Source organism: Somniosus microcephalus, unplaced genomic scaffold (genome assembly GCF_052327205.1).
Source record: "Somniosus microcephalus isolate GS21.2 unplaced genomic scaffold, FLI_Smic_1.0 unresolved_chr1, whole genome shotgun sequence".
In the NCBI taxonomy this organism is placed as follows: Eukaryota; Metazoa; Chordata; class Chondrichthyes; order Squaliformes; family Somniosidae; genus Somniosus; species Somniosus microcephalus.
Genome location: NW_028225179.1, coordinates 28,371,414 through 28,398,177, shown reverse-complemented (window position 1 = coordinate 28,398,177; position 26,764 = coordinate 28,371,414). Strand labels below are relative to the sequence as shown.

At 48.5% G+C, this 26,764-nt stretch overlaps 1 protein-coding gene and 1 non-coding gene across 2 annotated transcripts; one reads left to right on the top strand and one right to left on the bottom strand.

Moving 5' to 3' along the window:
• Positions 1–3,595: 3,595 nt before the first annotated feature.
• Positions 3,596–10,687, bottom strand: LOC147094545 (putative G protein-coupled receptor 139). The gene is made up of 2 exons (XM_085974387.1): positions 10,552–10,687; positions 3,596–4,633 (listed from the first exon to the last, which is right to left on the bottom strand). Exons 1-2 carry the CDS (start codon positions 10,649–10,651, stop codon positions 3,702–3,704), a joined length of 1,032 nt encoding a protein of 343 aa, XP_085830513.1. The 5' UTR covers positions 10,652–10,687; the 3' UTR covers positions 3,596–3,701.
• A 12,395-nt stretch (positions 10,688–23,082) lies between these two features.
• trnav-uac (transfer RNA valine (anticodon UAC)) lies at positions 23,083–23,166 on the top strand. The gene has a single exon. It is a non-coding gene; the product is annotated as a tRNA-Val (tRNA).
• The last annotated feature ends 3,598 nt before the right edge of the window (positions 23,167–26,764 follow it).

Sequence of the window (26,764 nt, the reverse complement as noted above, 5' to 3'; positions counted from 1 at the left end):
TTTATCGAAAGCCTTCTGAAAGTCCAAATACACCACATCCACTGGTTCTCCCTTATCTATTCTACCAGTTACATCCCTGCCCCTGGACACAGGTCCCGCCCCCTGGACACTTGTCCCACCCCTGGACACAGGCCCTGCCCCCTGGACACCGGTCCCGCCCCACTGGACCCAGGCCCTGCCCCCCTGGACCCAGGACCCCACTGGCCCCGCCCCTGGACACAGGTCCCGCCCCTTGGACACTGGCCCCACCCCTGGACACTGGCCCCACCCCCTGGACACTGGCCATAGAAACATAGAAGGTAGGAGCAGGAGTAGGCCATTCGTGCCCTCGAGCCTGCTCCGCCATTTAATGAGATCCTGGCTGATCATCCAAATTCAGTACCCTGTCCCTGCCTTCGCTCCATATCCCTTTAACCTTAAGAAATATATCTAACTCCTTCTTGAATATATTTAATGAATTGGCCTCAACTGTCTTCTGTGGTAGAGAATTCCACAGGTTCGCCACTCTCTGGGCGAAGAAATTCCTCCTCATCTCTGTCCTAAATGGCTTATCCCTTATCCTTAGACTGTGACCCCTGGTTCTGGACTCCCCGACCATCAGGAACATCCTTCCTGCATCTAGTCTGTCTAGTCCTGTTAGAATTTAGTAAGTTTCAATGCGATCCCCTCTCATTCTTGTAAACTCCAGCGAATATAAGCCCAATCGACCCAATCTCTCCTCATACGTCATTCCTGCCATCCCAGGTATCAATCTGGTGAATCTTCGCTGCACTCCCTCCATGGCAAGAACATCCTTCCTCAGATAAGGCGACCAAAACTGCACACAATGCTCAAGGTGTGGTCTCGCCAAGGCACTGTACAACTGCAGCAAGACATCCTTGCTCCTGAACTCGAATACTCTCGCTACGAAGGCCAACATACCATTTGCCTTCTTAACAGCTTGCTGCACCTACATGCTTACCTTCAGCGACTGGTGCATAAGGACACCCAGGTCTCGTTGCACTTCCCCTTCTCCCAATCTATTGCCGTTCAGATAATAATCTGCCTTCCTGTTTTTGCCACCAAAGTGGATAACCTCGCATTTATCCACATTATACTGCATCTGCCATGCATCTGCCCAATCACCCAACCTGTTCAAATCATACTGGAGTTTCTCAGCATCCTCCTCACAGCACACATGCCCACCCAGCTTTGTGTCATCTGCAAACTTGGAGATATTACATCTAGTTCCCTCGTCTAGATCATTTAAATTGTGAATAACTGGTGTCCTAGCACCGATCCCTGCGGTACCCCACTAGTCACTGCCTGCCACTCAGAGAAAGACCCGTTTAGTCCAACTCTTTGCTTCCTGTCTGCCAACCAGTTCTCTATCCAAGTCAGTACCTTACTACCAAACCTATGGGCTTTAACTTTACACGCTAATCTCTTATGCGGGACCTTATCAAAAGCCTTCTAAAAGTCCAAATACACCACGTCCCTTATCTATTTTATCAGTTACATCCTCAAAAAATTCCAGTAGATTAGTCAAGCACGATTTACCTTTTGTAAATCCATGTTGACTTTGTCCGATCCTGTCACTGTTTTCCAAGTGCTCTGCTGTTACATCTTTTATAATGGACTCTAGCATTTTCCCCACTACCGATGTCAGGCTTACCAGTCTGTAATTCCCCGTTTTCTCTCTACCACCTTTTTTAAATAGTGGGGTTACATTAGCTACCCTCCAATCCATGGGAACTGTTCCAGAGTCTATAGAATTTTGGAAGATGACCAGCAATGCATCTACTATTTCTAGGGCCACTTCCTTAAGTAACCAAGGTGTAGATTATCAGGCCCTGGGGATTTATCGGCCTTCAATCCCATCAATGTCCCTAATACCATTTCCCTACAAATACTGATTTCATTCATTTCCTCCCTCTCATTAGATCCTATGTTCCCGAAATCTCTGGAAGTATATTTGTGTCCTCCTTTGTGAAGACAGAAACAAAGTATGTGTTAAATTTGTCAGCCATGTCCTTGTTCCCCATTATAAATTCCCCTTATTCTGACTGCAAGAGACCTACGCTTGACTTCGCCAATCTTTTTCTCTTCACATATCGATAGATGCTTTTACAGTCAGTTTTACAATTCAGCGGGGGGAGGCGGAATTCAGCGGGGGGGGGACTCACTACTGGAAACACCACTGTTCATGGACACCGGGACAGGGGACTCACTACTGGAAACACCACTGTTCATAGACACCGGGACAGGGGACTCACTATTGGAAGCATCCTTGTTCATAGACACAAGTGCAGGGGAACTCGATGCTGGAAGCAACAACAATAACAGCAACTTTTATTTACATAGCACCTTTAAAGTAGTAAATCGTCACAAGGCACTGCGCAGGTGCATAAAAAGACAAAAAACGACACAGAGATGCATAAGGAGAAATTCGGGCAGGTGAATAAACGCTTGGCCATAGAGGTAGGTTTTAAGGAGTGTCTTAATGGAGGAAAGAGAGGTAGAGAGGCGGAGAGGGTTAGGGAGGGAATTCCAGAGCTTAGGGCCGAGGCAACAGAAGGCACGGCCACCAATGGTTGAATGATTATAATCAGCGATGCTCAAGAGGGCAGAATTAGAGGAGCGCAGATAACTCGGGCGTTGTGGGGCTGGAGGAGTTTACAGAGATAGGAAGAGGCGATGCCATGGTGGGATTTGAATATTATGGTGGGAATTTTGAAATCAAGGCTTTAAGCCAGAGCCAATGTAGGTCAACGAGCACAGGGGTGATTTGTGAACGGGACTTGGTGCGAGTAAGGATACAGGCAGCTGAATTTTGGATAACCTCAAGTATATGTAGTGTGGAATGTGGGAGGCCAGCTAGGTGTGTGATGGAATAGTGAAGTCTAGAGGTAAAAAAGGCATGGATGAGAGTTTCAGCAGTGGATGAGCTGAGGCAAGTGTGGAGACGGGCGATGTTACTGAGGTGGAAATAGGCAGTCTTCATTATGCTGCGGATACTCGGAAGCTCATTCCAGGGTCAAATATGACTCCAAGGTTGTGGACAGTGCGGGTCAGCCTCAGACAGATGTTAGGGAGAGGGATGGAGTCAATGGCTGGGAACGGAGTTCACCACTGTTCTTCGGCACAAGTCCAGGAGTCTCACTATAGGAAACAACATTGCTTTAGTTCCAATAAATCCCACAGTCCCGTGGGTGATGGAGGAGCTGTGCACGAGCTAGAGAAAATAAAAGTCCAAAGGCAACACAGGCTGATTGTTTTAATGATCTGTTTATTGTTCTCCAGGCAATGCACACACATAAGCCACCACAGTTATTGTTCATGTCCTTATATTATTTAAATATTAATTACAGACGGGCTTATTCTCCTTTCACACTCAACTGGTGTAACCCACGTGTTCTGACGCTCATCCAGCAACCAACATCCCATTCTCACATCAGCCTAAACCTCAATGCTGGGTCTTGTATTTCTTTGTGTCCAGAGTTTGATTTAATCCAATTAAACACCTACCGCTTTTATAACCTTACCATCCACATAATGCTAGCTCTTCTACCTTGCTCACTGACTCTTACATGGAAACACGCGGGCCTTGTCAGATAGAGGCCAGCGTTATATCTGGAGAAGCCTGGGGCAGAGATGGAGCCTGTTGGGGTTCCGGTAAAAGATGCAAGAACACAGGATGGGATATGAGATGCAATGCAGGTCTAATGCTGGGAATTCCTCCGAACTTTTCGTTGCTTAACTAATTTAAATATTATTCTCAGTGGATATTTCATCCCAATCTTCAGCTCCTCTCTGAATTTAGTCTGTGTTACTGCATAAATACACGTGTTTGTGCAGCAGCTCAATAGCAGGAGCATAAAGCTGGTCCAATCTGCGATAAGCATCGGGTCATTGAAACCTGTTGAATAATAATGGTTTGTAATTCGCACTAATAAGAAATATATCACGTACGTCATCCAGAGCAGCAGGAAGTTGCCGGATATGGTGAAGAGTAAGATAATGGATTTCCTTCGGTTCTCCATCTCCGGATCATTGTGATTCGCATCATTCTTGCTGCTCCTCAGCCTCCTGCGGACTCTACTGGCCACCAAAATGTGTCCAACAGTCAGAGCATTGAGCAGCAGCATCAGGAATATTGGGAGCAGTGGGGTGAAACAGCGCTGAATCCAGCTAAATGCTACCCACGCAGTTACAGTGTAAAACTCTAGTTTTGTATTACAGGCCCAGGGTACGTTGTCGATAATATACCGGGGTTCAACTGCAAAGTACCAGGGAATGTTTTTCAAACAGAACAGCAGACACACGGTTGCTATGACCACGGCTGCAGTTTTCTCGGTGCAATATTTAGTCCTCAGCTTCTGGCAACAAATGGTAATAAAACGATCAAAAGTAAAAGCGACTGTTAACCAGACAGAAATATCTGTGACTACATGAACCAGGATAATGTGGAAAGAACACACAGGTGTGAGGAACAGGAAGTTAGTAGGGAAATAATAATCATTAATCCGAACCAGTATCACATCAGTGATAATGACCAGTAGATCCGCCGCCGCCATGGCCACCAGGTAGCGGGTGATACACCTGGAGAGACCGCACTTTCCCCGGGATAGGATCACAATCGTCATCACGTTCGCTGTAAATGGGAAACAGACAGAAGCAGGGAATCAGCCTTCAGGTTACAGCAAGGGAGCCAGTTTCACAGTATTTGATGTGAAATGTACTTTACTGCAGGATCTGGGAATGGGAACTGAACTCATTACCGCTGCTAGGATTGTGCAGTTGATAACAATTTTAACATAAAATTGCAATGTTCAGTATAAGAGAGTCTGCAGTAAATAAGTGAAAATAAACGCCTGCAGCAAAGATTAAAACATGAACAAAATGGATTCTCTGGGAATTTCCTCAGAGCTGCTCCTCTTCCACCATCACAGCTTCATCAGAAGTGCAAGGAATCCCGACGAGTCCCGAGTAAATTACCAGCCCTTTAATTGTACGAGCAAATGGACAGCCAGTTAATGAGTTATAATTAATAGCAACAAGTAGCAGTTCAGTGACAGAAGAACGAATGAAAACAAAACGAAATTAAAGTGATTGAAAATAAGTACTGAATGGTCAGTTATAAATTGGGAGATAAATGATGGGTGAGGAGCAGTGAGAATGAAGCCGGCCCGAAATGTGGTAAATGCTAAACGGGGACCACCGATGGTGAGATCATTGGGGGGTTTGGATCCGTGGCCAGGAGAGGGGCGCAGATACCAGGCGGAGGTCAGAGCAACCTCGTATTTGTCAGGTTGGATTCTCAGACTGGGGGGAATGACTAAAAACTGTTGAAAAGACAAATGTCAAACACCATGTTACAAAGCGACTTGTTGTGGGTCAACTCGACCAGTTTCTGTTTACAAACCACCAGATGGACATTTCAACAAAAGCAAAATACTGCGGATGCTGGAAATCTGAAATTAAAACAGAAAATGCTGGAAATACTCAGCAGGTCAGGCAGCATCTGCAGAGGGAGAAACACAGTTAACGTCTCAGGTCGATGACCCTTCGTTAGAACAGGAAAAAGTCAGATGGACAGTTCACCTGATCAACCGACTTCCCCTCGCTGGAAACCCCAGGTCCTGACATCGGTGCCTTGAACAGTTCAACATCATGTGGGCAAACTCCAACAATCACCGCAAGGGGGAGTAGGTCAGATGTGAGCAGCAACAAACAAGCTGACCTTGTTCTGTGATCCCAGGAACAATTGAACCTTCCAAAGTACACGTAGTAAGACGAGCACACTCCCGACCTCGCTTTTGTCACCTCTGATAATGGATGAAACTTCAGAGGGAGGTGATGGCGGCGATCCGAGGCTTACAGCAAAGACCAGTGCAAGTGACAATAGCGGCTGCTGTCCAACCCATGACAACGAAGTACCTGCCGAGATTCAGCTTCAGAAAGCTTTAGTGGGAAGGTTGTACCTCTGAATTGGACGAATCCATCTGTAAAATTAATCCGACACACGAGCAATATTGAGAATCTGTCACCCTGGTCTGTAAGATTTTCCAAAATTACATCCTAGCAGATATGGGAAATATATACAACTGAGCATTCGGAATAAACAATCAACAATATCAGAGTTTCACTCAGGATAATGTGTCGTATGGCAGGTTGTCAGCTTGACATGGAAAGAAGCGTCATGGGTTAATTGGTACAGAATAAGAGAGAGAAAGAGTGTGTGGGAGAGAGAGAGAATGAGAGACGGATAGAACGAGATAGGGAGAGACTAAAAGAGAGACTCAGTGAAAGGGAGAGGGGAGAGAGAGGGAGAAAGTAAAATTGAGATTGAGAGACAGAGACAGAGAGAGAGAAAAACGAGAACTATATATATCAGAGACAACTCTGTGCAGAAGGAAAAGCCTTTGCAAGATAAGGTAGGTGAAGTAGAAATAAGTCACTGTCTTCCTGCAGAACCATCTTTAGACAAGAGACACTTCGGTGGAAATGATATGACATGATTTTAGGCGTGTATAATTTTTAAATAGTTAAGCAGCTGGTGGGATCTCCATGGATACAGAAATATATTGTAAAGATACTCCCCCCGAATCAGAGATAAGAGATGTGAGGGGCTGTCCAGTGACCCTGAGCAGGTTGAGGTGGACCTTCTGCTTGAACTGCTGCAGTCCATGTGGTGAAGTTGCTCCCACAGGGCTGTTAGGGCGGCACTTCTAAGGTTTGGACACAGTTACTATGCACCAAATGTGATGGGATAATTTTTTCCCAATGTTACCAATATTTTGTAATGACTCAAACCATTTCAGTAATTTCTTTATCTAAAATATGCAGCATTATACAAAATTGCTAAAATTATTCGCCACATTTATCATGCACTAAACCATTAATTGATTCAACAATTGGATCAGTGTTTCAATGGTTTATTAATTATAGTCCCGCCTTACTTAGAGTCACACTTTAAACAGTGGTGACACTTAAATAACAAACGATCTAGTTACACAACGATTGCCGTCAATTACACTTGTTTCTATTTCCAAGTGCAATGACGGAATATGAAGAAAAGAATATCCACCACTCTGAGAATCCAACCACCAATGTCGTCAGTTAAAAATAAAAATATCTTTACTGCTGTGCCGTAATGTTTCTATTTCCCCAGCTCTCCGTTCCTTCAGTCTCCGGGCTCACTCTCCATGCAATGTCCCGAATATAACCATTAAAGCACAGAACATTATAATATCAATAAGCATATCGCAAAAGGAAGAGGGAGGACAGTTAGGGCGTGATATTCCCAGAATTTCTGAAACTGACCCGTAATCTGTAGAATAATCACCTCCGGACAAACACAGCAACTGAGCAGACCCGCAAGGAGAGCAGTAATACAAAGAGACACGGACTTATACAATCAATAACCAGTTACAATGCCTCACCGGGAACTCCACGGGCGACAAGTATAACTTCAGAAATCACTTATACCAGTTACACTGAAAATGGACACGCGATTAATGGAACTCCCATTGCAGAAATGCTGATGACTTGGGAGCTTGATGCACAGTTACACAGGGACACAGGAGGAGGTTATTCAGCCCCACAAGCCTTTTCCAACATCACATTAGACCCTGGCTGATCTGCACCTTAACTCCATTTACCTGTCTTGGTTCCATATCCCATGATACTCATACCATAAAAAGTTATATCCATCACAGTCTTCAAAATTTCAATTGACCGAGCATTGACGGGCTTTTGGGAAAACGAGTTCCAGAAAACACTGCCCTTTGTGTGAGAAAGTGTTCCCTGATTTACCTCCTAAATGGCATAACTCTCATTTTAAGATCATGTCCCCTCGTTCTCCAATCTCCACCAAGGAAACAGTTTCTCTGCATCTACATTATCGAATCTCTTTATCATTTTAAATAACTCGTATATAACACCCCTCAACATTCTAAACACAAGGAATACAAACTAAGTTTATGCAATCTGTCCTCACAATTTAACCCTTTAAGCCCCGGTGTAATTCAGGCGAACCTGCGCTGAACTCCCTCCAAGACGAATACATGTTTCCGGTGATGCGGTGCCCAAGACTGAACTCGTGCTCCAGGTGGGGTCTGACCAAGGTTCGATTTAACTGAAGCATCACTTGCTCACTTTCGAATTTAAACACCCTTGTGAAAAAAAACAAAATCCCATCAACATTTATCCCTGCTTTTTGTCTCCTTCCTCGCAAGCAACTACCAACCCGTCTCACAAGGTTACCTCCAATACTGTGCAATCTCACCTTTGTTAATAATTTCTGTGTGAAACTTTATCTGAAGCAGGGAAATAACTGACACTGTATTACAACTTGTGAATATGGGGACCAACATTCCATTGCATCGTGTGCTGACGGTTTTTACAGTTAAAATTACCCCCGCTGACAGGACATTGAATGAAGATAATAATTGGAGCTTTTGCTGGATATTATATGTGCATTATGATCTCAATGAACATATCACTCAAGGAAGATGGCGGACAGGGAGGATGTGATATTCAATTAAATTCTGACATTGATTTGGAAAAAGCAAAACAAATTCTTCAGAAGGAACAGAAAAAATATCGGGCATGTACAAAGACCAGTGACACACTTAAACCCTGATTCACAAAGTCAGTAAGTTCAGATTCAGTTAGCGGAACACCAAATACCGCTTGTAGAACGGGAACATGGCAAACAGATATACAATACATTCCACTTTATTTATCTCTGAGAAATGATGGGGACTCTTGGTGCAGGACACCGAGCCACAATGGACCCTGTGAGCTGTAATATTCAGAGAAAGACTTATTAATACAGGAGCGAAGCTTCCAATGGGAGCATTAGGCTGCATTGTCCCTGAGATTTGTGAGAGTCAGCGGGACAGTGAGACAACTCACTTCACTATGTCCTTACTGAGTAACATCTTTAAACAGACCTGGCAGAGTTTTAAAACCAATAGTAGAAATATTGGAGTTTGATGCCGATCACATTTGTTCAAAAAGCAACCTGGAACTTTTAGTAGCAGCGGGTATTGGGAACTCATTCCACTGAATGTGAGATTTCAGTTTCCCAGCTGAAGGGGAGAATTTGATTCCTTGTAATGTAGGAGTTAAAATACACCGGTTTCATACCCAGGGCTCAGTCACACTAAACTATGAATCTGAGCTAGAGGAATGTAACACAGACACAGATTACAGGGCGATATGATCAAAGTGTTTACAATGTTGCAAGGATGGGAGAAGGTAGATAGAAGCAGATTGATTCCAGCAAATGATGGGGTCAAGAACGAGGTGTCATAGATACAAGATTGAACAGAAGACATTCGGTACATTGGAAAAGGGAGCGGGAGAAACATCTTTACAAAGAGAGTTGGGAGGCGGTGGAGTTCAGTTCCAGGGTTAGTGGTTGAGGCAGAAGCTATGCTCAGTTTCAGAGTAGAATGGATAGGTTGATGGAGGAAGAGGTGATGAAGGGATATCGGGACAGGTTGGTTAACTGTCTTTACAAATATCTTCTAACTGTAAGGATCAGAAGGGAACTAATTATAACTTGGTAGTGAGCAGCGGTTTGACCGGGCGGACAGGCTGGCTGAGAGTTCAGCCAGTGTTATATCAACATGCAAGTGTATGATCTGAACAATAAAAGTGTCCGGTTTGTATAAAGGGACCAGAACCCGGCTTCTGATCGGTGCTCTGGGTAAAATGCGGGTGATGGAAGCTGAAACGGATTTTTCAAATGGGGACAAACCCAGGAGAGTTTCACAGAGTGCCGCTGCTTTGTTTCAATTACTCTCTCACTGCATTGGATTCCCGGTCTGAGCTGCTGGAAGGGATGTGACAGGCAGCACTGTGCCCGCCCGGTGGGTGAAGAGGAGTCTGAGAACAGGCTGGTGACCGGTCAGGAGAGAAGATCAGGGGGAGAGTCTGTGTCCCTGCATGGAGCACAAACCCACCCTCGGCATGGAGTGTGTTCAGCAGGAACAATATCCAGCACTTTGCTGGAAACAGACTGAGAAGAGCGGGAAGATTCTGATTAATGAGACTGAACAAATCCCAGTCCTGACTGTCCAGATTCCCAGGTATATGTCCAGGAGCGGCCGTCAGTCGACCGATCCCCAGCGGGAGTCAGAGGGGGAAAAACTGGAGCATTTTATAACACAGTGAATGTTCAGTAAAATATAGCCCTTGTCAGGTATTACCGAGTGTTACTGGAAAGAAGGGGAGGAGAGAAAATCTGGCCGGGCATGGAAGCAATGGAATTAAAATATTCCATGGAATCACACATTGCACGAGGTCTCAGTTAAAATGGAATCATTGGAAAGACATTAAATGCAGAAAATAATCTGCAGTTTTTATGGGGTTTAAAGAAACTAAAAAATGCAAAAAATTATCAGTCAATGAACGAGGTACAGCGGGAAATACAGTCACTGAATTTCTGCCTTTCAATTGACTTGTGAAAAACAGTGAGAAAAGGACACTTACCGAGATAGGAGCAGAAACAGAGTCAACCCTGATTCACAACTTTAGTAATGGAAGATAATCACTTACCGGGGATTCCAACGGCTGCTATAATCGGATAGTAAATCATTACTGCCTGTATAACTGGCGGTAAGATGGTAAATGGATATGCAATGTACGGAACTCTCATTCTGTCGGAGAAGTGATGGTGACTCTTTGCACTGGACACAGGGCTCAACTGAGTCTGTGAGATGAGTGATTGAGAGAAAACCATTTATAATTGAGGGACACTTCCCGTGGGATCAGGAAGCATCAGGAGTATTGACATTACTTCCAGTCATTTGGGCAGCGTGTCAACTCCCTACACTGTCATGTTTGTGCTGCACTAATTAGATACAAATTGATATTGCAAGTGTTTTGAAATGAAACCGCCCAAAGATTGGAATAATACTTTCCTCACATTTCTCTCTGTCAATGTACTGAAAGCCGGGCTCTGACCGCATCGCTGCAACACCTTCAACAGAAGCAGCTTCAGGCTCCCCCCTGTGACGTCACACGGCTCAGTCCTGTCGATGCAGCAACTGAATTCCCCCAATTCTCAAACATCTTTCAGTGTTTACACCGCCCCCGGCCCTCCAAACTCAGCCATTTCAATGTGGGAGTTTAGGCTGGCAATTGAGTGAGGAATTTGTGTCTTTAGGACGGGAAGAGTTCGGGCTTTGCAGCAACACCTGGAATAAATTAAATCTAAAATCTCAGGTAGAAAAATGAAACCATGGACAAGGGCTCGAAAAATCCTGGATTTCACTGAAATCCACATTCTATAAAGGTTACAGGTTAAGGCAGAGCCCTGTTCCTTTAGAGGGATAATCTAGGTATGGGGTACTATACAATATTGAAATAGGATGGGCCACATTTAGAGCAGAATCGCTGTGGAAATCTGCATCCCCCAGGATTCTGTGGGCTGCGGTGGGGATTAGAGTTTCTGCTCATTTCATTATTTTCTATTATTATCCATTCCCGGTAGTTCCACTTTGATCTTTCCAGTGATATTATCGAAAGCCAGTCCGTGGAACACAGGTGCATTCAGACCAGGAGTCGGTCATTCAGCGTCTCGGGCCTGCTCCGCCATTCAATTTGTCCATGGCTGATCTGCAGCTCAGCTCCATTTCCCCGGCTTTGCTGCTTATCCCTTCATATCCTCAGCTAACAACAATGTATCGATCACAGCCATGAAAGCTCCAAATAATCCCGAGCATCTGCAGCTTTTTGTGGGTTAGAGTTTCAAATTCCCACCAGCCATCGTGTGACAAAGTGCATCTTGATTTCGCTCCTGAATGACATAAATCTAATGTTAAGCTTATTGTATAGAATTACAGATAATATACAGCAGAGGAACAGGCCATTCGGCCCAACTGGTCCAAGCTGCTGTTTCTGCTCTACCAGTCTCCTCTCACCCCATCACCATGGCCTTCTAGTCATTTTACCCTCATGTATTTACCTAGCTTCCCCTTAAATACATCTGTGCAACTCGATTCACCTAATGATTGTGGTAGCGAGTTCGACAATACGTCCCCTTGTTCATGATTCTTGCACCAGACAGAATTGTTTCCCGGTATCTACCCTATTGAATCGTTAGACATTTTAAGCACCTCTTACAGGTCAGCCCTCAATCTCCTTTTCTCAAGGAAATGGAAGCAATATTTTGCAACATGTCCTCGTAATTTAACCCTTTTAGCTCAGGTAAATTTCAGGTGATTCTGTGCTGCATCAACTCCAAGGCCTATATATAATCAGTGAGGGACTCGGGAGGTGAGAGAAGGAAGGAAGACTGGAAAATGGATTGGAGGGACAGATTGGGGCCTCGTGGAAAGAGAGGGGCAATGGGGGTCGGAGGATGGGGAGACTAGAGAATGGGAGGTCAGAGAGAGGATAATGGGGTCAGCCAGAGGGGGAATGAGGGTCATGACAGAGGAATGGGGTTAGGGAGAGGGGGCAAGAGGGTCAACAGCAGGTACATGGGATCCTAGAGACGGGGGAAGTGAATCAGCAGCAGATACATCGGGCCAGGGAGTGCGGGAAGATGGTCAGCAGCAGGTAAATGGGTTCAAAGAGAGGGGGAAAGAGGGTCAGCAGCCGATAAATCGGGCCAGAGAGAGGAGGGAAGAGGGTCAGCAGCAGGTAAATGGGGTCAGAGAGAGGGGGGAAGAGGGTCAGTAGCAGGTAAATGGGGTCAAAGAGAGGGGGAAAGAGGGTCAGCAGCCGGTAAATGGGTTCAAAGAGAGGGGGAAAGAGGGTCAGCAGCCGGTAAATGGGTTCAAAGAGAGGGGGAAAGAGGGTCAGCAGCCGGTAAATCGGGCCAGAGAGAGGAGGGAAGAGGGTCAGCAGCAGGGAAATGGGGTCAAAGAGAGGGGGGAAGAGGGTCAGCAGCAGGTAAATGGGGTCAGAGAGAGGGGGGAAGAGGGTCAGTAGCAGGTAAATGGGGTCAAAGAGAGGGGGGAAGAGGGTCAGCAGCAGGGAAATGGGGTCAAACAGAGGGGGAAGAGGGTCAGGAGCAGGTAAGTGGGTCAGAGAGAGGGGGAAGAGGGTCAGCAGCAGGTAAATGCGGCCAGAGGGAGGGGGAAGAGGGTCAGCAGCGGGTAAATGGGGTCAGAGGGAGGGGGAAGAGGGTCAGCAGCAGGTAAATGTGGTCAGAGAGAGGGGGGAAGAGGATCAGCAGGTAAATGGGGTCAGAGAGAGGGGGAAGAGGGTCAGCAGCAGGTAAATGGGGTCAGTGTGAGGGGAAGAGGATCAGCAGCAGGTAAATGGGGCCAGAGAGAGGGGGAAGAGGATCAGCAGCAGGTAAATGTGGTCAGAGAGAGGGGAATCTCCAGAGGGCTGTGGATGCTCAGTCGATGACTATCTTCATGACTGAGATCGATAGATATCTGCGCACCAACTGAATCAAGGGATATGAAGATCGGGCGGGAAACTGAAGTTGTGCTGGAAGTTCAGCCATGATCTTACTGATTGGTGGAGCAGCCTCGAGGGTTTCTATGGCCTACTCCTGCTCCTTTTTCTTATGTTATTATGAAACGCAGCAGCCAATTTGTGCACAGCAAGCTCCCACAAACGGCAATGTGACAATGACCAGATAATCTGTTGTTTTGAGTAGATTGAGGGATAAATATTGACCAGGTCACCGGGTAACTTCCCTGCTCTTTTTCGAAGTAGTGCCATATGTGATCTTTTACGCCCACCTGAGAGGGCAGACGGGGCTTGGTTTTAACGTCTCAGCTAAAACACGGCAACTCCGACAGTGCAGCACTCCTTCAGTGCGGCACTGCAGTGCCCAGGTCTCTGAACCAATATCTTTCTGATTCAGGGTGTCACCAACTGAGCCACGGTTGACACACGGCCTCCCTGAAGGCCCGCATCATTGTATCGAAACGGAGCTGGAGCTTCCCGGATTGTTGGAACCGACAGGTTGCAGGTGTCCTGTTGAGCGAAAGAATCTCTCTGAGAAGAGCGGGAAGCCAATCGGGGAAATTAAAGGAAGTGGTGAATTAGTGACCTGCCAGACACCCAATCCGGGAATGACGGATTGAACCAAATATAGGAAAAGAGGAACTCTACAGGTACCTGTTCGCTAATTCTTCAACATCGTAAAACCATCCCAAGTAATTCTCCCGGTGTCCTGGCCGGTATTTCCACCTTACATTAATTTCACGGAAACTTTGACTTTAAATCAGACAATAGTCAGAAGATGGCAGCGTGAATCTACATTGCAGCTGAATGTATTGTCATGTATTGTGTTTAAAGTTACCTCACACTATTTATAAAATGGGGCGCACAGTTAAGATGAAGAGGGGCCGGCGAACTGTGGATTCCAGCGCGGCTGCTGCTCAACAATAATTGCCCTCAGTGTGTACAGTGAGCAGAAGGAATTGCTGCTGTTTCTTCACATTTCCCACTGCACTCATTGTCATTCTGCTTTAACAGAACCAGCTTGGATCTCCAGATGTATTTAAACAATAAACCTCGGGGCTGATAGAATAATAATACAATAATATGAACATGATGTGTTTTCAATGGAGAAGTGTTTTCCACCTGCCGTGAGCAGAGAGCTTGGTGAAGACAGCGTTGGGTGAATCTGCTAAACTGAGTGGTGATGGGAAGTTGGTGAGAGTGGGAAATCGGTGCAGAGGGGAAGGAGCTGCTCGGTAATTTAAATCAAGGAACAACAGTAAATACACAAAATAGTGTAGCTAATTAGATCTAGGAATAAAATTAACTAGGTTCAGGGTAGCAACATTAAAGGAATCTGAACTGCATTAAATAAAAATCGGATGTACGTCATTAATTAAATAATAAGTAGGAGTAAGGAGTGCTAAATTAATATATATAGAATAATAGAATAGAATCATAGAAGTTTACAGCACCGAAGGGGCCATTCGGCCCATCGTGCCAGTGCCTGTTCTTTGAAAGAGCGGTAAAATTTGAAGCCAGACCCCAGCGTTTTACTCTTAATCCTGGAAATCAGTTCCCTACAAATACAGGTCCAATTGTAATCAAGATCAAGGGGCAGCTGAGACCCGATGCCTGCAATTCTTGTGGCATTTAGCAGCTGCAGAAAGTTTCCTGTTTCCTGGACAACCACGTGTGCAGGAATAGCCTCCAGTTTCTCGAGCTCAGGGTTTCTGAGACTGAGGAGCGGCGGGAGTCACTGCTGGGCATTCGGGTGATGGCAATTCCCCGCAGAAAAAGTTGCAGGAGGTGGTAACCACGCAGCTACAGAGAGTTCAGGTGGGGAGTAAGTGGGTGGCCAGCCGGCAGGTGAGGAAGAGGCAGGCCGTGCAGGAATCCCCCGCGAATCTGGCCCTCTCAACCCGGTTTTCCGTGCTGATACCAGTGACGGTGATGACACCCTGGGGGAGTGCATCCTAGAGCAAAGAGCTTGGTGAAGGGAGAGATGGGTGAATCTGCTAAACGGCTTCGTGGGGCAAATGGCTGCACAGGGGGCGCAGCAATGCGAGCACATTCAGTAGTGCTTGGGGATTCGACATTCAGCGGGGAGAGACAGGCGTTACAGCATCAGTCGTCGTGATTCTCGCAGAGTATGTTGCCTCCCTGATGCCAGGGTGATGGACATCATTGATAGGGTGCATAACATTTTGCGAAGGGCAGATGAACAGCCAGCAGCCATGATCATTGTTGGAACCAATGACAGAGATAGGAAACGGGCTGTGTTCCTACAGGCACATTTTCCAGAGCAAGTTAAATTGCAGGACCAAAAATGGCAGTAATCCCTGGATTACTCCCAGTGTCATGTCCTGGAGCATATAGGAGAAGTAAGATAAGACATGTTGATGTGTGGCTGGAGAACTGGTGCAGATGGGAGTTGTAAGACAGTCTGATTGTCTGATAGTTTATAGAGTTCAGACTCGTGGAACAGACAACACAAAACCCAATGAATCTGTGAAATTTCTTTTAATTAAAAATCCACAAGAGGTTACAAGTAAAATTAGCAGAATACAAACAGTACTCAATTCATGTACTTATCACAAGCAAGGATCAAAAATCATTTACTTTAAGCTCAGGTGATTAAAAGCAAACCCACATGCATACAACACCTGGTTGGGTATTGGAGCCGTGGGGCAGTGGGTGAATGGGTGGGAATTGGAGTTGGGGGTGCGTGGGTGAATGGTTGGGTATTGGAGCCGGGGGGGGGGCAGTGGGTGAATGGTTGGATATTGGAGCCGGGGGGCAGTGGGTGAATGATTGGGCATTGGAGCCGGGGGGCAGTGGGTGAATGGTTGTGTATTGGAGCCGGGGGTCCCTGGGTGAATGGTTGGGTTTTGGAGCCGGGGGGGGGCAGTGGGTGAATGGTTGGGTATTGGAGCCGGGGGGCAGTGGGTGAATGGTTGGGCATTGGAGCCGGGGGACAGTGGGTGAATGGTTGGGTATTGGAGCCGGGGGGCAGTGGGTGAATGGTTGGGTATTGAAGCCGGGGGGCAGTGGGTGAATGGTTGTGTATTGGAACCGGGGGTCCCTGGGTGAATGGTTGGGTTTTGGAGACGAGGGGGCAGTGGGTGAATGGTTGGGTATTGTGGTCGCGGGTCCTTGGGTGAATGGTTGGGTATTGGAGACGGGGGGCAGTGGGTGAATGGTTGGGTATTGGAGCCGGGGGGCAGTGGGTGAATGTTTGGGTATTGGAGCCGGCAGTCCATGGGTGAATGGTTGGGTATTGGAGCCGGGGGGCAGTGGGTGAATGGTTGGGTATTGGAGCCGGGGGGCAGTGGGTGAATGGTTGTGTATTGGAACCGGGGGTCCCTGGGTGAATGGTTGGGTTTTGGAGACGAGGGGGCAGTGGGTGAATGGTTGGGTATTGTGGTCGCGGGTCCTTGGGTGAATGGTAGGGTATTGGAGACGGGGGGCAGTGGGTGAATGGTTGGGTATTGGAGACGGGGGGCAGTGGGTGAATGGTTGGGTATTGGAGACGGGGGGCAGTGGGTGAATGGTTGGGTATTGGAGCTGGCAGTCCATGGGTGAATGGTTGGGTATTGGAGCCGGGGGGCAGTGGGTGAATGTTTGGGTATTGGAGCTGGCAGTCCATGGGTGAATGGTTGGGTATTGGAGCCGGGGGGCAGTGGGTGAATGTTTGGGTATTGGAGACGGGGGGCAGTGGGTGAATGGTTGGGTATTGGAGCCGGGGGGCAGTGGGTGAATGTTTGGGTATTGGAGACGGGGGGCAGTGGGTGAATGGTTGGGTATTGGAGCCGGGGGGCAGTGGGTGAATGGTTGGGTATTAGAGCCGGCAGTCCATGGGTGAATGGTTGGGTATTGGAGCCGGGGAGCAGTGGGTGAATGTTTGGGTATTGGAGCCGGGGGGCAGTGGGTGAATGTTTGGGTATTGGAGCCGGGGGGCAGTGGGTGAATGTTTGGGTATTGGAACCGGGGGCAGTGGGTGAATGTTTGGGTATTGGAGCCGGGGGGCAGTGGGTGAATGTTTGGGTATTGGAGACGGGGGGCAGTGGGTGAATGGTTGGGTATTGGAGCCGGGGGGCAGTGGGTGAATGTTTGGGTATTGGAGACGGGGGGCAGTGGGTGAATGTTTGGGTATTGGAGCCGGCAGTCCATGGGTGAATGGTTGGGTATTGGAGCCGGCAGTCCATGGGTGAATGGTTGGGTATTGGAGACGGGGGGCAGTGGGTGAATGTTTGGGTATTGGAGCCGGCAGTCCATGGGTGAATGTTTGGGTATTGGAGACGGGGGGCAGTGGGTGAATGTTTGGGTATTGGAGCCGGGGGGCAGTGGGTGAATGTTTGGGTATTGGAGACGGGGGGCAGTGGGTGAATGATTGGGTATTGGAGCCGGGGGGCAGTGGGTGAATGTTTGGGTATTGGAGCCGGGGGGCAGTGGGTGAATGGTTGGGTATTGGAGACGGGGGGCAGTGGGTGAATGGTTGGGTATTGGAGCCGGGGGGCAGTGGGTGAATGTTTGGGTATTGGAGCCGGCAGTCCATGGGTGAATGGTTGGGTATTGGTGCCGGGGGTCATGATTGCATATTGGAGCCGAGGGGGCAATGGGTGTATGTCTGGGTACTGGAGCTGCGGGGGCAGTGGGCGAATGGTTGGGTACTGGAGCCAGGGGGCAGTGGGTGAATGGCTGGGTACTGGAGCTGAGGGGGCAGTGGGTGAATGTTTGGGTACTGGAGCTGAGGGGGCAGTGGGTGAATGTTTGGGTACTGGAGCCGGGGGGCAGTGGGTGAATGGTTGTGTACTGGAGCCGGGGAGCAGTGGGTGAATGGTTGGGTATTGGCACCGGGGGGCAGTGGTTGAATGCTTGGGTACTGGAGCTGGGGGTGCAAGGGTGGTGCAATGGGTGAATATTTGAGTATTGGAGCCGAGGGCCGGGCGTGTTGCAGTGGGGCATGGTGGAGTATTGGAGACGATGGGCAATGGTTGGGTATTGGAGCTGGGGGCAATGGTTGGGCATTGGAGCTGGGTGCAATGGTTTGGAATTGTTGCTGTGGGGGGAGCTGTGTTTGTGTATTGGATCCGGGGGGCAATGGTTGGGCATTGGAGCCGGGGACAATGGTTGGGTTTTGTAGCTGTTGGTGGAGCTGTGTTTTTGTATTGGCTCTGGGGGGCAGTGGTTGAGTATGGTAGCTGTGGTGGGAGCAGTGTGTATGTATTGGAGCCAGGGGCAATTGTTGGGTATTGGAGCTGCGGGGCGGGGGGATGCACTGGTTGGGTATTGTAGCTGTGGTGGGAGCAGTGGTTCGGTATTGGAGCCGGTGGGTAATGGTTGGGTATTGTAGCTGTGGTGGGAGCAGTGGTTGGGTACTGGAGCTAATGGGCAATGGTTGGGTATTGCAACTGTGGTGGGATCAATGGTTGGGTATTGGAACCTGGGGGCAATGGTTGGGTATTGTAGCAGTGGTGGGAGCAGTGGTTAGGTATTGGAGCTTGGGGGCATTGGTTGGGTATTGTAGCTGTGGTGGGGGCAATGTTTGTGCATTGTAGCTGTGGTGGGAGCAGTGATTGGGTATTGGAGCTGTGCTGGGAGCAGTGGTTGGGTATTGGAGCTGAGGGGCAATGGTTGGGTATTGCAGCTGTGGTGGGAGCAATGGTTGTGTATTGGAGCCGGGGGGACAATTGTTGGGTATTGCAGCTGTGGTGGGAGCAATGGTTGGGTATTGTAGCTGTGGGGGGAGCAGTGGTTGGGTATTGAGCTGGGGGGCACTGCCAGGTGCAATATGATGGACTTTGATTCCTTGGCTGGAAGTGAGGAAAAGATGCAATGTCAGCTTGAAGGAATGTTGTTAAAGGAGAACCAGATGTTCAAGGACCAGGGAGGGGAGATTAGACAGGTGTTGTTCTCAGTGATGGACCGAGTGTCCAATGAACATAAACTGCAGGTCAAAATTAGTGCACCATCCAAGAGGATGCTCAGGCTTCAATTGACGCCTCAAAGGGAGTTGCTTGTAGCATGTATGGGGTATTCCTTCTTTCCCCCAATACACCGGGGATGGGGTGATATCAAGAACAACCTAATCCCCAACTTTGTGACAAATAAACAGCTGGCAGAATGGAAGGTGTCGACGTCACGCTTTCCATTTGTGAACTCAGGAGGTAGGGCAGAGTCTGGGCTACGACTCACCCGTGCCATGCTAAACTGAAGGGTCTGGGAGGGAGCATTCCTGCCCTGACAATACAAGCGACCCAATATCCATAAAAGTATGGTCAGTAGAATCAGTTCTGATATTGGAAGAGAAATTGCATTATGAATATCAGCCATTCCCACCGTACATGGTTCAAGTAAATGAAGGAAAGACAGTGCCAGACATGGCAAAATGTTCTTTAATCAAAGGATGTGTTGGTATCACCTGAGGGAAGTTAATGAAACACTATGGGGGTCTTGTTTGGAATTAAGAAACTCCAAATTGCACCATGTCTGTAATATGCTGGCACCAGAGATAAACTAATACTAGTTGTGTCGCACAGGGGCGCTATTGTGTCACTACGGCCGCAGCCTCTGTGAATACAGACACCTCACCTGCCCTGTCACCCACTCCTCTTTCTGCTTTGAACCAACCCAGGTCACCAAGATAGATCATGAGATCCTGATACCAGTGATCAAGCATAATGTTACTAACATCACAGTGCACGGTGATATGCTCTTAGACACTGACACAATATTGATTGGATTTGGATATCCACTGGACGCCCCTCCGCCACACCACGCACGTCACTAAAACTAAAATAGATTAGAGAACGAACCGTGATCACAGTAAAACACCTGCACCAACTACACCAGGAAAATGAAAACCTGCTAACAGAGCTAGAGGGAGTGGGAAGGAAATCACGGTGGGAGCAAGTCAATAACATCTTGATACACCTGTTGTTCAGAATTATTTCACAACTGTTAATTATTTTCCAATGCCGTCTACTGTTCCTGGTGATCATTGTGTACGCATTGCTTCGACAAGCCCTTACACAATTGAAGAGGAAAAACAAGGAGCCGGGTCAGCAGAGAGCTCTCCCAAGCCTGGAGTGCAGGGAAACTCAGGAATAATGATCAACCAATGAAATAAGGCCAAAGGAACCGTTGGAGCCATGCGGACATGTTTGGTGTGCTGACATCAATGTAACAGTAATCGACTGTATACTCCAAGCAAATCAACAGTAAACACAGAAAGAAAGTTAATTGGCTCAGAGTGATTGCTCAAATTCTGGGTCTAAAGGGGGGAAATGTTAGCATGATTTAAGATGATTTATGTCAGAATGCTTTAAGATGATTCACTGGTCCAACTATCCCAGCGTCCTTTCACTTAGATTTGCATTATTATATCAACAAGGGAGATCCAAGCATATTAATAGTAACTTTCAAAAGTGAATTGAGGTGTTCCGCAAAGCAATCACCCAATCTCTGTGTGGTCTCCCCAATGTAGCGGAGTCTGCAGCAAGTACAGTTTACTAAATTGCAAGAAGAAAAGTAAATCGTTGTTGCACCTGGAAGTTGTGTTTGGGTCCCTGGACAGTGAGAAGGGAGGAGGGAAAAGGGCCGGTGTTGCAACTCCTGCGCTTGCATGGGAAGGTGTCGTGGGAAGGGGAAGGGGTGGTCGGGTGATAGATGAGTGGACCAGAGTGTCGCAGAGGGAGCGGTTTCTTCCGACTGCTGAAACGGGACGGGAGGGGAAGATGTATTTGGTGATGGGATCACGCTGGAGGTGGTAGAAGTGGCGGAGGATGATCCGTTGAATGTGGAGGCTGGTGGGGTGAAAGGTGAGGACAAGGGAAATCCTATCGTGCTTCTGAGAGGAAGAGGAATGGGTGAGAGCAGAAGTGCGGGAAATGGAACAGTCGAGAGTCCTGTCCACCATGGTGGAGGGGATTCCTTGGTTGAGGGAAAAGTAAAACATATCGGAAGGTGGCATCATCAGAAGAGATGCGATGGAGATGGAGAAACTGAGAAAAAGGAATAGAGCCCTTACAGGAATCAAGGTGGGAGGAAGTGTCGTCAAGTTAGCTGTGGGAGCAGCTGGGCTTATTTGGTTGAAGTGAATGGATTCAAAGGAGAATTAGTTCAATGTATTTTCAATACAAGGGCAGCCAGGCGGAGGAGGGGCTGGTGGATGGTGACTGTGTTGGCCTCCGTTCAAGGAAGAAGCGGAGGGCCCTCCTGCCGTCCTGGTGGCTGATGGAGGTGTAGAGGGATTGGACGCCCACAGTGAAAGGGAGACGATGAGGACCAGGAAACTGGAAAGTAACTGTTGTTTATTTCCACAGCAGCTTTCAAATCACTGGCATTATCAATGGATTGGTATGTTGATGTGAAAGGAATTTGTTGAATTGTGTACAACTGTGCGTCGCTGTTTAAATCAGCAGGGCGGTTGAAGGATTCCTGTTAAAGATCGAGTGTACTTCAGTCCGTGTGGTTTCGAGCACTGCTGCTGGTGGATGTGATAATTCGTCCGAGAATTGTAACCATTGGAAAGGAAGTTTTAATATTTATATCTCACATTTCCAGGCAGCGTTCCTACATTTACAACAGGCTCTCCGCCGATTGACAGAAAATAGAAACACGAGTGGGTCATTTAACCCTTCGAACCTGTTCCGCCATTCAGTGAGATCATGTCTGACCTGGATCTTAACTTCACCCACCTGCTTTGACTCCAAATCAACCCCTATCTTGCCTGACAGAAAACTATCGACCTGAGCCTTAAATTATTAATTACTTTGGCAAAAGAACGCGAGCTGAGATGAGGTTGTTTTATTACTCAGAGGATGAGATTGTTTTATTACTCAGAGGGTAGTTATGATCTGGAATTCACTGTCTGAACTGTTGGTGGAAGCAGATCCGATCGCTGATCCAATAGTCACTATCAGAAGGGAATTGGATAAATACTTGATGGCGAAAAATGTGCAGGGCTGTGGGGGAAGTGCGTCATTCTATGGTGGTTCTATGATGGGACAATGCTCTCCCTCAGTGAGCTTGTGTTTTCACCGGTAAACGTCAGGTCCCGGCATTAATTCTCGTCCGAGCCGGCTGGGACTTTCTCACCTTTAATGTGATGTTTCTCTTTTTCTTGCTCTATGATTCGCTCTATTTCTCTCTGTTTCTGTTGTTCTTACCATCTGTCAGTCTCTCTGTATGTCTCACTCAGTCTCAGTCACTTTCTGTAAGCTTTTCTCATTGGGTCTCTGTTTATCCCTCCAACTATTACTTTCTCTCGGTCACTCTCCCCATCGCTCCCCCACAACATTTTACTCTGCACCTTATAATATAACCCTTTAAGCGCTGGCTCAGTTTAGAGCTTGCTGATCCTGGGTGTTTGACCTGCATTTTAACATTCTTCCTTCAAAGGCTTTCAGTGTTGACGGGAGGGTTACATGTTCTGTGGGCTAAAAGCCGAGGGGTTTCTTGTCTAGTTATGAACGGTCAGCTCAATGCGTTACTTGTCCAGCTGCTGTGCTTTTGCAGTTGAGCTATTCACCGTCTGTAGTTTTAGAAAATGTCTTTATCCTCTCACATTTTCAGATTATGCTGACGCATAGTCTGCTCTGCGCTGAAAACTAAACTTAGTCAGCAAGGGATTTGTCGCATTTTCAAGCACTGCGCGGGTAGGCTTCTATCAGCAGGGTGGCTGAGTGGTTAAGGCATTGGACTTACAAATCCAATGAACGTGTGTCTGCGTGGGTTCGAATCCCACTCCTGGTAAATGCTCAGGCAGCGAGGTTGAAAGTAAATGCTAAAGCTATTTTTGGTATGAAAACGCTTATGATCTCTGCAAAGGATGGTGCCATATTTATAATTCACCCTTCAAGACAGCGTTTCTTCATTTCCAATTGGTGAGCTGAACACAGGAACCGGAGGAGGCCATTCAGCCCCTTGAGCCTGTTCACCATTCACTGAATTCCTGTCTGAGCTGTGTCTTAACTCCATCCAGCTGCTTTGGCTCCAGATCATTTTAACGCATGTGTAGCATAAACGTACCGATCTCAGATTTACATTATTAGTTGAGCTGGATGTGGTAAACCACTGTTTGTATTCCACTGTGTACATGCCTGGACATGCCTCGGCTGACTCCTCCCACAAGTCCTAGCATAAAGGTGACTGCTCCCCAGCCCTTTGTATTTCTGGACCGGTCGACCACTCGAGGCAGACCTTCATTCTTTTGTTAATAAAAGCCTTTAGTTACTCTCTTAACTCTCAGTCTTTTATGAGCAATTGATAGCGCATCAATTTTATTAACAACATTTTTATAATGGAGAAGATCCTCACACCAGCATGCCTGGACTTAGATCATCGGGAGGCGGACTCATCCACCAAGTTTACTCACTGGCTTAAGTGTTTCGAAAAATTCCTGACCGCCTCCGCAGCAATCAAATCGGACGAGGACAAACTGGATGTCCTGACCTCCAAAGTGAACCACCGAGTGTACTCGGTCATCCAAGACGTGACCTCGTACGCGGATGCTATCGAGCTCCTCAAGGACCAGTACACGTGCCCAGTGAATGAAGTGTACGCCAGGCACCTTCTGGGGAGTCGTAAACAACAACCTGGGGAATCGACCGTGGAATACCTTCAGGCACTGTCTGTGCTTGGCCAGCCCTGTGGTTGTAAGGATGTAAAGGCCGCCATGTACACAGAGGAACTTATCCGGGATGCTTTTGTAGCGGGCCACAGATCCAATTACACCCGACAGCGACTGTTGGAGCAGAGTGACCTCGACCTCAACTAGGCCTCTGAATTCGCACTATCATTGGATGCAGCCTACCGGGGCATGGATGCCTACTCCTCTGCACCGTGGATGCCGCGGGGAATGACAGCCTGGGACATGGTAGGACCGCCTCATAGCGCCGTGCCACCCCAGCCACACCCCAGCAATGGCCCAACTACCGCAGCAGTGTCCCAAGGCCAGACAGCAGTGCCCCAATGCCAGAAATGCTACTTCTGTGGCCAGGCAAAACACCCCAGAGCGCACTGCCCGGCGAAAAACGCGATCTGCTCGGGCTGCGGGAAGAAGGGACACTACGCTAGTGTCTGCAGGGCCAAAGCCACCCCGAACCCCAGCAGCGCCGCGTGTGGGCCATGCGGGCCGCCATCTTGGGCCTCTCCGGCCATGTGCGAACCACCGGTACAGCAGCCATTTTGGACGCCTCCAGCCACATGGGGATCATGGACGCCACCATCTTGGATGACAGCCGGAATGCAGCAGGCCCCCAACACCGCCTCATCTGATACCCGCAGCGACACACCGACCCCTACGCTGGCATCCGTTACACTGGACCAAGCGAGACCGCACCAGCTGGCCAGTTCCACAATGGACATTAAGGTAAATGGTCACGATACAATCTGCCTTTTTGACTCTGGGAGCACGGAGAGCTTCATCCACCCCGACACGGTGCGGCGTTGCTCTCTCCCAGCCCTGCCTGCGCACCAGCGGATTTCTATGGCCTCCGAGTCCCAGTCGGCGGACATCGGCAGCTACTGCGTGGTGACACTCGTAGTCGACGGGACTGTGTACGATCATTTTAAACTTCTGGTCCTGCCCGACCTCTGCGCTGCCGTCCTGCTGGGGTTAGATTTTCAGTGCCACCTTAAAAGTGTTACGATGGCGTACGGTGGACCCCTACCCCCACTCACAGTCCGCAGCCAGCAGCTTCCAAACTGGCCGCTGCGCACCAGGTGCAACCTCTCCACACTCAGAGTCACCCCCCCCCCCACTGTTTGCAAACCTCACCCCCGACTGTAAGCCCATCGCCACAAAGAGCAGGCGATACAGTGCCGGGGACAGGGTTTTCATTAAAACCGAAGTGGAGTGGCTCCTGAAGGAAGGGATTATTGAGGGCAGCACCAGCCCCTGGCGAGCCCAGGTTGTGGTCATTAAGACCGGCGAGAAGCAGCGCCTGGTCATCGACTACAGCCAGACAATAAATCGCTACACCCTGCTGGACACCTACCCACTCCCCTGCATAGCTGATATGGTCAACCAGATCGCGCAGTACCGCGTCTTCTCGACCATTGACCTGAAATCAGCGTACCACCAGCTCCCTATCCGCCCTGAGGACCGCCAGTATACCGCCTTTGAGGCAAACGGCCGCCTCTATCACTTCCTTAGGGTTCCCTTTGGCGTCACCAACGGGGTCTCCGTCTTCCAAAGGGAGATGGACCGGATGGTAGATCAAAATGCGTTGCAGGCCACTTTCCCATATCTGGACAATGTGACCATCTGCGGCCGTGACTTGCAGGACCATGACGCGAACCTCGAAAAATTCCTCCGCACCGCCCAACTCCTGAACCTGACATATAACAAGGAGAAGAGCATATTCCGCACAAACCGCCTCGCCATCCTTGGCTGTGTTGTGGAACACGGAGTCATCGGCCCCGACCCCGACCGGATGTGTCCCCTTATGGAACTCCCACTGCCCCACTGCCTCAAGGCCCTGAAGAGGTGCCTAGGGTTTTTCTCCTATTACGCCCAGTGGGTCCCCTACTATGCGGACAAGACCCGTCCGCTGATCAAGTCCACCTCTTTTCCCTTGACGGCAGAGGCCCGCTTAGCCTTCCACCATATCAAGGAGGACATTGCCAAAGCCACCATGCACGCAGTGGACGAATCCATCCCCTTCCAGGTGGAAAGTGACGCGTCCGACTTTGCCCTGGCCGCTACCCTCAATCAGGCGGGGAGACCCGTGGCCTTCTTTTCACGAACCCTCCAAGGCCCGGAGACCAGACACTCCGCTGTTGAGAAGGAGGCCCAGGCGATTGTGGAGGCTGTGCGTCATTGGAGGCACTACCTGGCCGGAAAACGATTTACCCTGCTCACTGACCAGCGTTCAGTTGCTTTCATGTTTAACAACAAGCAGAGGGGCAAAATCAAAAATGACAAGATCTTGAGGTGGAGAATCGAACTTTCCACCTACAATTACGAGATCTTGTACCGGCCCGGGAAGCTCAATGAACCCCCGGATGCGCTATCGCGTGGCACCTGCGCCAGCGCCACAGATCGATAGACTGCGGGCCCTCCACAATGACCTCTGCCACCCGGTGGTCACCAGGTTCTTCCACTTCATCAAGGCCCGCAACCGGCCTTACTCTATTGAGGAGGTCAGGACCATGACCAGGAACTGCCAAGTCTGCGCTGAGTGCAAACCGCACTTTTATAGACCAGACAGGGCCCACCTGATAAAAGCCACTCGCCCCTTCGAGCGCCTGAGCGTTGATTTTAAAGGGCCTCTCCCCTCCTCCGACCACAATGTGTACTTCCTCAATATTATTGATGAGTACTCCCGTTTCCCGTTCGCCATCCCCT